General features: G+C 43.0%; 2 protein-coding genes across 3 annotated transcripts in view; one reads left to right on the forward strand and one right to left on the reverse strand.

The window, feature by feature from the left end:
* The window catches only part of KCTD3 (potassium channel tetramerization domain containing 3), a 33559-nt gene extending 25099 nt beyond the window's left edge, over positions 1–8460 (forward strand). For both annotated transcript variants that reach the window (XM_033099521.1, XM_033099522.1), the window contains 5 exons: positions 582–737; positions 3711–3807; positions 5529–5713; positions 5793–5931; positions 6820–8460. In XM_033099521.1, coding sequence (XP_032955412.1) covers positions 582–737; positions 3711–3807; positions 5529–5713; positions 5793–5931; positions 6820–7375 — 1133 coding nt within the window. In that variant the 3' untranslated portion in view covers positions 7376–8460. The remainder of the gene's footprint in view (positions 1–581; positions 738–3710; positions 3808–5528; positions 5714–5792; positions 5932–6819) is intronic.
* A 467-nt stretch (positions 8461–8927) lies between these two features.
* USH2A (usherin) overlaps positions 8928–14122 on the reverse strand; it is a 559517-nt gene continuing 554322 nt past the window's right edge. The window contains exons 70-71 of the mRNA XM_033099662.1: positions 10869–11090; positions 8928–9254 (exon numbers count right to left, since the gene is read on the reverse strand). Of these exons, the coding sequence (XP_032955553.1) occupies positions 9168–9254; positions 10869–11090 (309 nt within the window). The 3' untranslated portion in view covers positions 8928–9167. The remainder of the gene's footprint in view (positions 9255–10868; positions 11091–14122) is intronic.

Genomic DNA, 14122 nt, shown 5'->3' on the forward strand with positions numbered 1-14122 from the left:
TACATGAAAAAAATAATGAAGGTAGTAATTGGAGTATATTTCTTAAATGCAGACTCTTATTTGATATAAAATAATTCTCAGCTTTATGTGGAATCTTAATTTTCCTTAATGTAACTATTAGTGGGCAAAAATAACTGGTTCCTACACGCTTTTTGACAAATGTCATCTGTGACACTAAATTTCAGTTGTTTAATATTTGAGTAACATAAGCGAACAGTGTCTGTGGTTGAAAAAAATAAACTAGGCAACTTGTTTACTGTGTAGTTTAGCCACAGAACAGGTTAATCTCCAGCATCGTCTCTGTTGCATAGGCTTTTCTTTAACCTTTTCTACCTTACAGGCTACTTTTAGAAGGATCCATACACTTGCATGCCTTATACATCATTGCAGCAGGGTAAACCATATTCAAGCCTCTTATTTTTGTGGGCCAGGTACAAATGAAGTGTAATTTTAAGGTAAAGATACCATTTGTTTAATGCAGATCATAGGGACAGCCACTTTTATGAACGAGTTTTAACTTTTTTATTAGCGCTCTTATATCTGTATTTAACAACTCTTTTTGTGTGTTCCTTCTCTCCTAGTCTGTGCAGATAACAATCATGTCCGGACATGGACGGTCACACGCTTCAGGGGCATGATCTCTACTCAGCCAGGTTCTACTCCTTTAGCATCGTTCAAGATCCTGTCTCTGGAGGAGACAGAAAGTCATGGAAGCTATTCCTCTGGAAACGACATAGGTGAGTGAGATAACCAGGGCCGTTGCCACATTCCAGGTGGGCAGTGCAGAGGTGTGGTCACAGTAGTAGAAAGCTCAAGCTGAGTTTTAAATAAAAGTTTTCATTTTAATTATGAAACTCATTTAAAACAGAAATCGAGTGTATTTTTCTTAAGTCCTACAAATTTACAAAATCATAGCATCATTTTTGATTGTTTAAAATGAGCAAGTTTTTCATCTTGTGAGAGCATTTCCTCATTTAAATATCATCTCTAGATGCTAACCACTTTGTTTTCATTAAAAGCCATGATGGCTGTACACATTTGAAACGTTTTCTTTTATTGCTGATAATTAATCTGAAAGTAAAATTTGAAGCTAGAAAAGGGCCAGTGTTCTTACATCTTCAGAGTAATTTGATGGCAGTCGTAATATCCACTAGGAAACAATGCAGCATGCCTCCATCGATAAGCTCTGATTTCAGCAAAAAGTATGCAGTTGGTTTGGTTTGTCTTTCTGTACATCATACACACCTGTGCATGTGGGCCTGCACACGGTCTTCCCGGAGACAGACTGTTTCCTTTAAAGATCCATTGGAGAGACTCCATTATCTGTATGTGTGCCTATATGTATGTGTGTGTGTACGTATGTATGTATTTCACTGTACTTTCAATAGTTCCATAGGACCTGCTGGTTAAATGTACCTTTCTGATCATTTTGTATAAGTAGAAATTAATAGCACTGGTGGAAAATGGAAGGAGTACATTGGAAGTGTTTTATTAGAATTATTTTGCATGAAACCTAAATGTATGTCCATCCATACATGATATGCTCCCACAGTAAAGATTTCAAAATAGTTGTATTTAAAAAATATAAGATACTTCTGAGAATTGTACTTTCACAGACTTAGTTAACAATTTTAACAGTTGCTCTGCAATTCCATTTCTCTATATGATAATAGGTACTGTTTACAGTTTTATATTGTCAATATTTTTTTCTAGCTTTCCAGAGATATAGTTGACCTATAGCCTTGTGTAAGTTTAAGGTGTGGCGCCAACGGGTGTTTATTGAGTATTTGTGCTTCAGGCATTGGAAAGCTAGAAAATGCAGTGCATGTCGACTTACAGTATAGTGAACAGTGGGAATAAAAAGCAAACTGTTGTATTTTCCACACTGTGCTCAGGGCACGGGGCGAAAAGCACCCAGGGGAGATAGTGGCAGGCTCTGCTAGACATTGTAACCTACACTTTCATTTCATCTTTATGGTTTTACCAGGTAGATATTATCCCCACTTAACATTGATGGAAACTGATGTTCAGACAGAGAACACTTCACAGAGGTCTTAATGATTGAAGTGAGGCATTCTAGAATTGGGACATTCCTGATAGGGAAAACAGCGTGTTAAAAGGATAGAGACGCAGAGAACCGCGCGAGTGTGGAAAATGTCGAGTGTGTAAAATTAATGGCAGGTCCGTGGGTGAGAATAGGATGACCTGACACTGGGTGGTTGAGGCGTCAGGTCAGGAGAACATGTATAATATGAATAAAAAGATAGTTAAAAACAGCCCCGTGACGTACTGGAAAAGGGAGCAGGGAGGTTTCTGTTGTTTTCTCTTTATAGTTTTATTTAAAAATATATCCTAAGAGATAGACATATAGATTAGTGGAAGAGACTAGAGCCTGGCGTCAGTAGGGTGCTATGGGTGGCATCTAGCTGACAGTGGGTAATGGCGTGATAAATACTGCAGGTGACTGTGAACAGGGAAAGTAATGGAGCTGGTTAGAAGGCAAGGAAGTGCAAAGGGCGTGTTTTTGATCCCCTCTCCCTCATTGAAGATAGGAGAGATCAGGGGATGTTTTGTGTTCTGAAGGAAAGGAGCCAATTTGGAGAGAGGAGTTGGAAAAACTACAAAGGGGGGAGGAGGTAATTAACAGTTAAGTGACGTGACAGTCTCACATCAATAGGAAGTTTGGACGGGGAGAAGATACGGTACCGTAGTCCCCACTCCGATTATTTTACTCATCACCAGTATTTTGACTTTGTTTCTAGGTTACTGAGAACTGGCATTTCATTTCAGTAGAATTAGACTGTACACAGTTGTCCAGTAATTGGGTAGCTGTATAGCTTAGTGAAGAGCGAGACAATCTGGGTTCAAATTCCAATTTCATCAGGTAGCACCTGTGAGATCGTTGGTTAATTCATGTCTCGGCACCTTGGTTTTCTCATCTGTAAAATGGGAGATATACCAGTGCATCCCGTATATGGTTCTAATGGTGATTACATGGAGTTGCTTGTAAAGCATCTGCTGTAGCACACACAGCATAACACAAGTGTTTGTAACTAAAGAGGTGCCATTGTTCCGTGTATTAGGTATGATCCACATAAGAGCATGTAGAATACACTATCTTTAAAAACTATTTATCACATACTTCTGTGAATAGAAAGTTGGTATTATTTCAGCTAATGAGTATGATTGGAAAAGAGAATTATTAAAATTGTATATTCAATTTTTGCATGAAAACACTTTATATTGTTCAGCATCTTTCTAAAATGTATGAATCAGTTGTCTGCCTTGCCACGTACAATGAAGTGAAAATAGTGAAATCTTCCTTTTTAACTTGGAAACTTTGCAGGGTCCAACAGGCTTCTGAATGATTCAGTTCTTCACAAAGATGGTAAATATAGCTTATATTTTAGTAGGTGTTCTTTTAGAACGGGTAATGTATAGTCCTAAGCAAATTATTGCCTTCAGCTTTTACAGCGTCGGTGCATAAAATATAATTCGGACCTATTATGCATTTAATTTTGTACTGGAAGTTGACACACTCAAAGCACTGCATTTTGTGTCTGGTCTTGACTTGGAATGTGATGATGCCACATTGATAGGCTGGATAAATCCTTTTTTTTTTTTTTTTTTGGTGTTAATGTTCTTTTTGTGAAATGAAACCATTTAAATTTTAATTCACTTCTATTGACATTTTCTGTTTTGTGACCAAGGGCCTTTCGGAGAGCGAGATGATCAGCAGGTATTCATCCAGAAAGTTGTTCCGATCACTAACAAGCTGTTTGTCAGACTCTCATCTACTGGGAAAAGGTGACACTTTACAGATACTTATATTCAGAAGTCGCTTTTGCCTTACGAAATGTATGGTATTGAAGTTTCACTTTGCGATGAGAGAAAAACCTATTCATTGTCGCATGATGGTCTTACTTCAATTTGAGAGTTTGCTTAGTGCTTCTTCTCTGGGACCTATTTAAGGTTCTCACCAATGCAGAGACCTTGAGGAAGGACAAGGGATAGAACTGAACAAGGTGAATTTGATGGCAGGCAGCTGAACTGAATTCTACTTCTGGCACTTCCTCTTACTATGTAAATTCAGCTTTAGTTACTGTCTTTCTCTGAGCCCGTTTCTTTATATAAAAGAAGGTTTAGCTACCTTAGTAGACGTCACAGGAAACAAATGAGTTAAAAATACACAGCACATCTCGCCCCATCGCCAGCTGTACATGCTCAGTAGAAAGTAGTTTCCTTTTCCATTTGACTAAACTTACTTTTTAAAAAATTATAGCCCAGATGTAAAATTGATATACAATAAACTGCACATATTTAAGTGTAAAAAAAAAAAAAATTATAGCCCAAACACATTAAGCTGTACCATTTCTCTTCTTTTAAAACAAATTTTTGCATGTCAAATAAGTAAAAAAGTAAAATTCCTATTAGTAGCCATTAAGAGGGTTCTGGATATTTGTATTACTGTTACTAATGCTGATTTTTTAGTAATTTCTCTGTTACCGTTTCTTCAGCATGTGGTTTCTAATTTGATATTTTAAGAAACTCTTTGAGATGCTAACTTGTCTTTTTATCCAAGTTCACTGCATGTAGTCATTAGCAACTACGAAATGAATTGAAGCCAGAAAATTTTATGTACTAAACTATCTCTTTGTCAGCTTTTGTTTTTTTTAACAAAATGTAATAATAGTTGCCTATGATGTAGTTAGAGACCAAATTATTGTCTTGAGAAAGGTTATAAATCACTGGTTCAATGTTGTGTGCATACTCAGTGCAGAGGCTGCCAAATGTTCACTAAAACTGCTGTCATAACACAGCATCCGCTAATGGTGCGCTGCTTCCTATACTTGTTCAGTTCTTATCTCCTCCCTCTTCTGTTAGCTCAGACAGGAGCAGTGTGTTGTAATCAATTATAATCTCTGCCTCAGGTATCATTGTTAACTTTGATTCCAGAGGAAAAGCTATATAAAAAATAAGCAGAAATTACTTTGTAGAATGAAATAGAAAATCATCCCTTTATGAAGCAAATTTGAAGCTTTTTGTTTGAAGACAACTCAGGTTCTGGCAAAGTTTGAGTATTATCCTATTTAGGCATCGCAATATGGCTATACATGTTTTTTCTGGTTTCAGATTTTTAAAATCTGCACATAATTTTTAAATGACTTCTCGAGATCTTTTCTAATCTGATGTCTACTTTCTTTGTTTCTTTGTACTTTTATTCTTTGAAAGAATTGTTCAATTCCTACCACGACTCTTTCACGGTTGACTTCAATTATTTACCTGATTGGTGTTATTTAAATATACTTTAAAATTTTTTTTTTTTTTTTTTTTAATAAGAGCCTTTTCTCTAGAGTCCGAGAAACAAAGCTTGAGTTTGATTCCTGTTGGCTTGCGTGACCCCTTTAAACTTGGTTCACACGTGTGGAGTAGTCACGCAGCTATCACTCTGCAAATAAGACATTTCAAACAGCTGAATTATAGAACGTCGCTCCCCGTGGTTTACGGCTGTCCCGTCTCTCGTGCAGGATATGTGAGATCCAAGCCGTCGACTGCACGACGATCTCCTCATTTACGGTGAGAGAGTGCGAGGGCTCCAGTCGGATGGGCTCGCGGCCGCGGCGCTACCTGTTCACAGGGCACACGAACGGCAGCATTCAGATGTGGGATCTGACCACAGCCATGGACATGGTGAACAAAAGCGAAGACAAGGGTAGGCTCCGCGCGGGGAGATGTCTGCCAGCGGGGCAGGCGGATGACAGGTAAGTACAATGCGTGTGTGTCTTCCCCAGACGTGGGTGGGCCGACAGAGGAGGAGCTGCTCAAGTTACTGGATCAGTGTGACCTGAGCACGTCACGCTGTGCCACTCCAAACATCAGCCCGGCGACCTCTGTGGTTCAGCACAGCCGTCTGCGGGAATCGAATTCCAGGTGAGTCGGAGCTGGGTGGCGTGTACGTTGACGGGACTGCTTTGGGGAAAACTGGCAGATACCGTAACCGCATTGTTCTCCAAAGCCGTGGTTCTCAAAATACATTTTTAAATTCCGACTTTAGGTTGCTATTTGTTATTTATTTTCTTTTTACTTTTCTCCTCTTCGTACCTCTGATTGTTTTCCTAAAAAAATTTTTTTTACCCTTTACCTTCTTTTGTGTATCGCTGCTAATGGAGATGCCCATGGTGTGATCGAGAATTCATTCAAAAGAAGTTAGAAAACTCCGGGTCACCTTGGGTGGTAGATGGCACACTTTAGTTCCCGTTGCCTCAGGGACATATTAATCAAAGTCATTACACTGTCTTGTCTTATCTTACTTTAGGCTTTGGTGTGTTTATTATTTTACTGAGGTGTAATTGACATACAACATTATACTAATTTTTGGTGTACAACAGAACAATTCAGTATTTGTATGTATTTTGCACGTTTAATACAGTGACACAGTGTATCTCTTTAGTTAACATACGTATTTAAAAAATCTAAAACAGTCGGTATCGTAATAACTATGTATGGTATTAGATGGGTACTAGACTTACCAGGGGTGTCACTTCGTAGGGAATATAAATGTCTAATCACTATGCTATACACCTGAAACTAATTCAATATTGTATGTTAACTGTAATCGAAATTCCAGCTTCACTGACTATATCATTTGCATTGGTAATCTTACATAAACACATATAATAAAGTACCTAAGTATATTTGTATATACAGAAATAAGGACGTAGCATTCTTTATGTGTTTATATTGGTAGTTTAATAAATGAGATGTTTCTCTGAAAAATCCCAGAAAGATCTGAATTGCAATTTTTAAAAACTGTTTCAGCCTGCAGCTCCAGCACCATGAAACCATCCACGAAGCAGCTACTTATGGTTCCATGAGGCCCTACAGAGAGAGTCCTTTGTTAGCGAGAGCGAGGCGGACTGAGAGCTTTCACAGCTACAGGGACTTCCAGACTATTAATTTGAACAGAAATGTAGAAAGAGCTGTGCCTGAAAATGGTAACTTGGGTCCAATACAAGCTGAAGTAAAGCGGGCCACAGGGGACTGTAGTGTGTCTGAGAGAAAGTCTCCTGGAACAGAAATAAAAAGCCTGAGAGAATCAGAGAGTGGATCTGAAGCACATAAAATGGAGGCTTTTCTAGAATCCAAGAAAAGGGCATCAGAAGATGAAAATGAAAATAAAGTGGAATTCAGGAAGAAAGGATTTGAAGGAGGGGGACTCCTTGGAAGAAAGAAAGTTCCCTGTCTGGCCTCGTCCCCAAGTGCTCCCGATGGAGGGACTGACTCGCCTGGTACTGCGTCCCCCTCCCCTACAAAGACCACTCCCTCCCCACGGCATAAAAAAAGTGAGTCTTCAGGTCAAGAGTACAGCTTGTGAAAACTCGCCAAAATGAAGTCACTTATTAATTTAGATGGAAGCTACACTGGACTGGATTTCCGTGCATTAGCTTTTACATCAACACTTTCCAAGTTAAAATCTGACCTTCTTTACAGTCTTTTTAACAGAATTACCTGGAGTAAGGAGATAAAATATCTCTTGTGAACTTCTGAAGCCTGTGTTGTTTTACAAGTACATTTACCTGATAATTTGTAAAGCAGGGGTTCATTTCCATGCGTAGCTGCTCCATGGAGTTGGGAACTATAGTACGACCTAATAAGTGGCACCCGCATAGACGAGGCCCCCTTCGGGTGTGGGAACCATCAGACTGCTTTCCTCATCTTGATTCTGTCTGAGACTTGTCTTGCAGTATTATCGTAAGTGAATCACATAATTCTCTTTGAAACTTACTCTCTCGAACATTATTGTGATTGCAAAGTGTTTACCAGATAATTAATGAGGTGCTACGTTTGTGAAAAAATATCATGTAATTCAAAAACACTATTGATGTTGAATACCACATTACACTGTGTAGCCGTCTGTCCCTTAGGGTAACTTTATTGTAGGTCATTTTCTAATTGTCATTGTGGGAGTTCTTAAATCTTAGCAAGCATCACTAATATTAAATGTCCCAAGTCCATTTAAACTTCCTTTAAAGTTGGAGCAATTGTCTGTGTTTGAACAGATGAAATAAAAATAATAATGAAGGACAAAGCTATGAGTGCCCAGAAGGGACTTGTTAGTCTGCCTGGTTTTAGGAGCCACTGCATTTTTTTTTCCTGTGTTAATAATCGAGATAATTAAATCAAAATGTGGTCCTTTTAAGCTTATGAGACTGCAGTGCTGAATTTTTGGTTACAAAGGTTTCAGATGCTGTAAAAATGTTAATTCTGAATATATTTTAAATTGTGAGAGTAAAACATTTTGTACTTTTTTTTTCATTTAATTGGAATGATATCCAAGTTTGCAAATAAGGTAATTGTAAATTTAAAGCATTAAGCATTTATTGGTGGAAAATGTATATATTACCATTCCAAGAAATATACATGAGTAAAGCTGAAATAAATTCTTTAAAGTTTACTATATTGCCAGTGGTTTCATAGTAATTCTCTTGCATCTATTTATTTTATCAGTTAAGTCCAATATAACGGATTAAGACTGTGTTTTCAGTTATTTAAGGAACACTTATCCTGTTTTAAAAGTGTACCCACATGAGTTTGCTCCTCTTTGCTTCTTCCCATAATAAAAAAACAGTGGAGGTGAGAGGGAGAAATTAGTATGTATGAAAACTAACAAACACTGTCAATGAGGGAAAATGGTAGACATAGCACAATGTCACTATCACTAAGGATTGTAATGATCAGAAGAATTGCTTAGTTTTTAAACTAGTAACTTCCTTTTACTTGTAACAACTCTGGGCCAACCGGAAATCACCACCAATTGTTCATTGAACCAACGACCTCAGCACCATACAGCCAGGTGCAAATGCCATGCTTTGTTCAGCTTCCGCACAGTCAGTGTCTTCATACAGATGTGGCCCTTCATGTCCGACCACCAGAAAAATAACATTTCTTTGACCTCTATCTCACAGGGAGGAACAATTTCGTCAATATTGTAATAACTATGCATGGTATTTATTTATCAGTTAAGTCCAATATACCGGATTATCCCGTTAAAGGATCACAGGATAACAGGCGATGGCTTTGAGCATTTAGGATGTGTCAGTTAGAACCCCGTGGGAGTGGGGTGTGGAGCGCGCATTCCAGTCTTACGTTTTGTAGGTGTCAGTCCTTTACAGGTGGGTGTCGGTAAATGTGGTGTGTTCCTCGGTCACAGAGCTGAAACCCTTGATGGCGTTCATCAGGTCTTCATCCACGTACTGAAAAGTAGGCCAGTCATTAGTGGTCAGTCAGTTTAACGTAAAACGTACGCGGTATTTTGTTACGGGCTAACGTCCTACGTTCCGCACTGTGATGTGTGCTTTGCGAGTGTCCTTGCCTTCAGCTGACCTCACGGAAAGGTTCACCTCACAGGAACTAGAAACAAACCCCAAGTGTATGTCACCTGAGTGGTCCTGCGTGCCGTATCTGAACCTTTCTAAGCCTCAGTTTCCACGTCTATAAAGTGAGGAGACTATACATAAGCTTCACTTCACAGTGTGGCAGAAGAGCCAGAATGCAAGTTATCACGATCCATTAGGTCCCACGCTTTTACTGTATTTGTATTTATTGAATAGAGTTAGTAATACTGATCATAACGTTACAACGAACAGATACTTTGCCACATATTGTCACCTTCAGAAGCCTCCCCTGCAGTGCTTTGCACCCCGCCTATTACTAATGCTGTTGAAAGGAAGCAAACGTGGCAGTATAGAACAATCGTGCACCTACAACCGGACGATGTGTTTCAGATCCCGAGTCCCTGAAATCTTCCAAGCTGTGTGTCCTCCGGGAAGGACATGCATTTACGCCGTCCGTGTGTTACCCAGAACCATCTGAAACTGCCATTGTGGATCTTTAATCAGATCAGTTAACAATTCCTTCTATGTCCACCTCATACAACTATTCCTGCCATTTAGAAACTTTAGATCTGAAATCGAATCGTGGAATTCAATCATTGTAGTGACATCAGGGAGGCTGTGATGTAAAGACGCGCATTATATATGAACAAGTCAGAAAGGCCGCATGCTTGGAACCTGGAGCCAGGAAACCTGCTTTACAACTTGCCCTTAGTTAAGAAAAGCTGCGTGGAAGTCATCAACTATTCAGAACGTGGAGAGAGAAATGAGGGAGACTCCAGAAGCAGATAGTTTAAAGAAATGGAGGTGACTAATCCTGCCTCAGAAAGTAAACAGGAGCTACGTTCTATCTGCCCTCTGCTTCTTATCTAATTACCTCAAAGGAGCGATTCTCCAGCAGACAGCCCGGCCGTCGGCATAATGAAGAAGTTTGATGGTAAGAAACTAGCTATTTCAGCCTCTGGGAGCTCATCGCCAATACTAGATAATGAAGTGAACTTTCAGCGTCAATTATTTGTACTGGACTGAAATTATGAAAGATGAACTTCATCAACACTAACGCCCTTATTATGATTTTCTGAGTTTCTTGGAAAGGAACCATTGAGCCTGTTGGAAGACTCCTTTTCTCTAACCCTGAATCAGAAGGAAAACAGTGCTGGTGTACTTTGTTTTTTTTTAAATTTTTATGTTTTAGTAAAACACATGCCTGTATTTGTACCTCATACCCTCTTTCAGGCCAGTCCAATGCCCCCAGTCCCTTTCTGCCCAACCTAATGAGGTAGAGCCTGTGTCTCTTTACTTGCTTATGAGTTTATTTTTTGAGCACTCATTATGTGCGAAGTAACAACCACGTTTCATAGCAACCCCAGGAATGAGACCATCACAAACTGCTTGGGTCAGTGGTCAGAGGGGTGCCCCTTAACCAATATCCTACTGGATGTTTAGCAAAGGCTCGGGAACAAGACATCGACTCACCAGTCCACTGTCGTGGCCCATGATGGTTTCCCACAAGGAGTCGTCGATCAGGACTTTCTTGTCCTGAATGTCCATGAGCTGGCTGACGCTGCGGTGGAGAGAGCCTGAGGAATAAGCCCGGCTGAGCTGGCTCTGGCTTGGGATGCGAAGCACAGATATGCTCCGGCTGCTCCTCACACTCATGCGGGCCCCAGACCGGGGGATCTTGGTGTCGGCCAATCCCTGCAGAGAGAGTCGCTACTGGTGAGTGACGGCTGAAGACAGCGGGTTTGAAATGGAAACGGAACACTGAGTGCCACACACTGTCAACGAAGGGGACGCCGTCTCCACAGCCTCTTACAGACCTGGCTTCTCGGGAAGAACATGGCCCTGGGTTCTTGGGAACGGAGAGATGATAAACTAACAGTCATGTTAGACGGACAGCCAGTGTTCTTTGCACCTGGAGACGGGAGCTGGCTGCATTGGAGGGCGGCGGGGTGAGGGCGCTGGAGGATGGGGTAACAGAATAATCTCTCTCTCAGTGCCCCCCCCGCCCCACAGAGCCTCTGGAGAACACTGCTTCCCAGAGCAGCCAGTTAGCAACGGTCATTCCCGCATGCCCCCACTAAGGCTGCGCTTCGGAATCCCTGGATTCCTGCAGGGAAATGGGCCCCTCCCTCCTTTCCTCATCCCTGTCATTCCCCTTATGGGATTCCAGCCTCCACAACAAACCAGGTCCCATGCTAACATCAGAAGACTCTAAGGCTGGGATCCAGAACCCGCCCCCCCATGAGAAAAATCGAGCTGCTCTGACAGAAGAGGGAGGGTCCTGAGTTGGCCGGTCCAGTCGATGAAGCGGCCCTGCTTTCACTGTGGTCAACACACCGTGCAGAGGATCACGCATCCATGCAGCACACAGCTACCTCAAAGTGCATGGTGTAACTCTTCAGGGTGACGTTGCTGGACACGTCACATACGTCAGCCACAGAGTCAAACTGAGAACAAAGGGGGAGGTGTCAGTCAGTGCCCGGAGCACATGAAAACATTCTTAGCGTTTCTGCAGTGATAGCGTAAGCATCCCACACAGTAAACTGTCCTGACACGTATACACACGTGTCCTGACATGTACACACACACGTCCCCACCACATCACTGCCCCATAGCCGCTTCCTGCACCGACCACAAACCACCAGCCTCAGGGACAGCTGCCCTTTCCTGCCCCCGAAACTCCTGCCATGTGGTCACGACTGCTTGTCAGGGCCTTAACCACTGCTCACCGCTGTCCTGGAGCAGGAACGGTCTGGAAGGTGGACATGGCTGCCCTGCACTCATGGACAGTTCAAACGTAAACAGTTGGGCCAAACCTCTGTGCTTATCTTTGGGTGCTGCTGTGATACCGTGACTTAACAATAAGAAATGCATTTGGTCTTTGTCCCCATTTCTGGCTCAGAGCTCCTAAAACCCTTGGAATTTCCTGTGATGAGAGCAGCAAAGGTGTCCCTTGTTATGTTCACGCGGTGACTCGGGCCTCACCTATGGACAAGGGCTGGCTGCCAAGAGAACCGACCGTGTGATAAGAAGGCTGCAACTTTTAGTCCCACCCCCCTGACCTGGCTGGAGGTCGACTCAATCACCAGTGGGCCATGATCAGTCATGCCTACGAAAGGAAGCTTCCATAAAAACCAAAAAGGACAATTTGGATTGAACACGGGGAGGAAAGTCAGGAGAGTGGAGGCCGGGAGGGCACGGGAGCTGCCTGCGCCTTCCCCATACCCTGCCCTGTGCACCTCTTCCATCTGGCGGGTCCTGAGGTTTACACTTTTATAATAACCCAGCAATCCTGAGGGTAACATGTTTCTCTGACCCAAGGAGGGGGTCACTGGAACCTCCAACTGTAGCTGGTCGGTCAGAAGGCCAGGTGACATCCTGGACGTACAAGTGGCATCTGAAGTTGGGTGTGTGTATGGGTGGAGGGGACGGGACGGGGGGAGGAGGGTGCCTTGTGGGACCGGGCCCTTACCCTTGGGATGTGACACTCTCTGGGTAGACAGCGTCAGAACTGAGTTGAATTGTCGGACACCCAGTTGGTGTCAGAGAAATCACTTGCTGGTGGGAAGAACTCCCCACCATTGGGCACCCCTAACTGACAGAATCTTTGTGCAGACTGGAGAAAAGGGACCCCTCGGGCACACGCAGAGACCCCTGTGAGCACACAACTTGGGGAGCAGACAGTCCCTGGTGGGAACAGAAATCACAGCCTTTCCTGTGCCAGCTAGACCCGGCCCCACAGCAGAGTGTACCGTGGAATTCAGTCACATCCCACCCGTTCAACGAGCGCTCTGCAGCGACCCCTGCACCCCCTCATGTCCAACCCTGGCCCTCCAGACCTTTGCCTGACCTCGTGGGAGTGGGTGGCCCGGAGCCATGAGGAGACGTCCTCCCCAGGCGTCGGCCAGGGCACACACCAAGCACCGCTAGTACTTGAGTCCCTCTCTGCATCCCCTTTTTATTACTAATCTCCCCACATTGCACAGCGACATAACCTCCAGGTCCCCCAGGTGACTTCATTACATAATTCTCCTCCACTGCGCCCCCGACTTACGACTACAGGGCAGAAAGGCGCATGTGTGGTCACACGTTCGATTCACTTGGGAGTTAAAGAAAGAATGCAAGTCCCCAGGCCCCACCCAAGACCAAGGAAATCGGAACTTCCGGGCTAAGGCCCAGGCAATGGTATTTTTAACAGCTTGCCGGGTGTCAGCTCATTCGGATGCTGGAAACACACCCTCCAGATCATAAGCTGTGCCTTCCGAACCACGGGAATGCATTTCTCAACTTCTGCAAGTTGGGATTCCAAGATCTAGGCCCTGGCAGCTTGTCTGGTGGGGGCCCGCTTCCCGGGTCATATATGGGGGGCTCCTCACTGAGCCCTCCCATGAAGGAAGGGAGAAGGGAGCTCTGGGGGCCTCTTACAAGGGTCACTATCCCATCTGTGATGGTGGTGCCCTCATGACCTAATCCCCTCCTGCAGGCCCAATCTCCACGGGGCCATCACATCTGAGGATTTAACATATGCATTTGGGGGGAGAAGGGGTAGGGAGGCCCAGACACCCGGCCTGTGTCACTAGGTGATTCTAATGTGAAGTCAGAGTTAAGAAGGCGTCCAGGAGTTAGCCTTCCTGGGTTAGCCACACATTTAGTCCAACATAAATGTCACCCAGTCCCTCCCTTGTTACGGTGGCTCAGGAAACAGTTCCCTCTGAATAAAAGCCAGT

Source organism: Rhinolophus ferrumequinum, chromosome 27, assembly GCF_004115265.2.
Source record: "Rhinolophus ferrumequinum isolate MPI-CBG mRhiFer1 chromosome 27, mRhiFer1_v1.p, whole genome shotgun sequence".
Lineage (NCBI taxonomy): Eukaryota > Metazoa > Chordata > Mammalia > Chiroptera > Rhinolophidae > Rhinolophus > Rhinolophus ferrumequinum.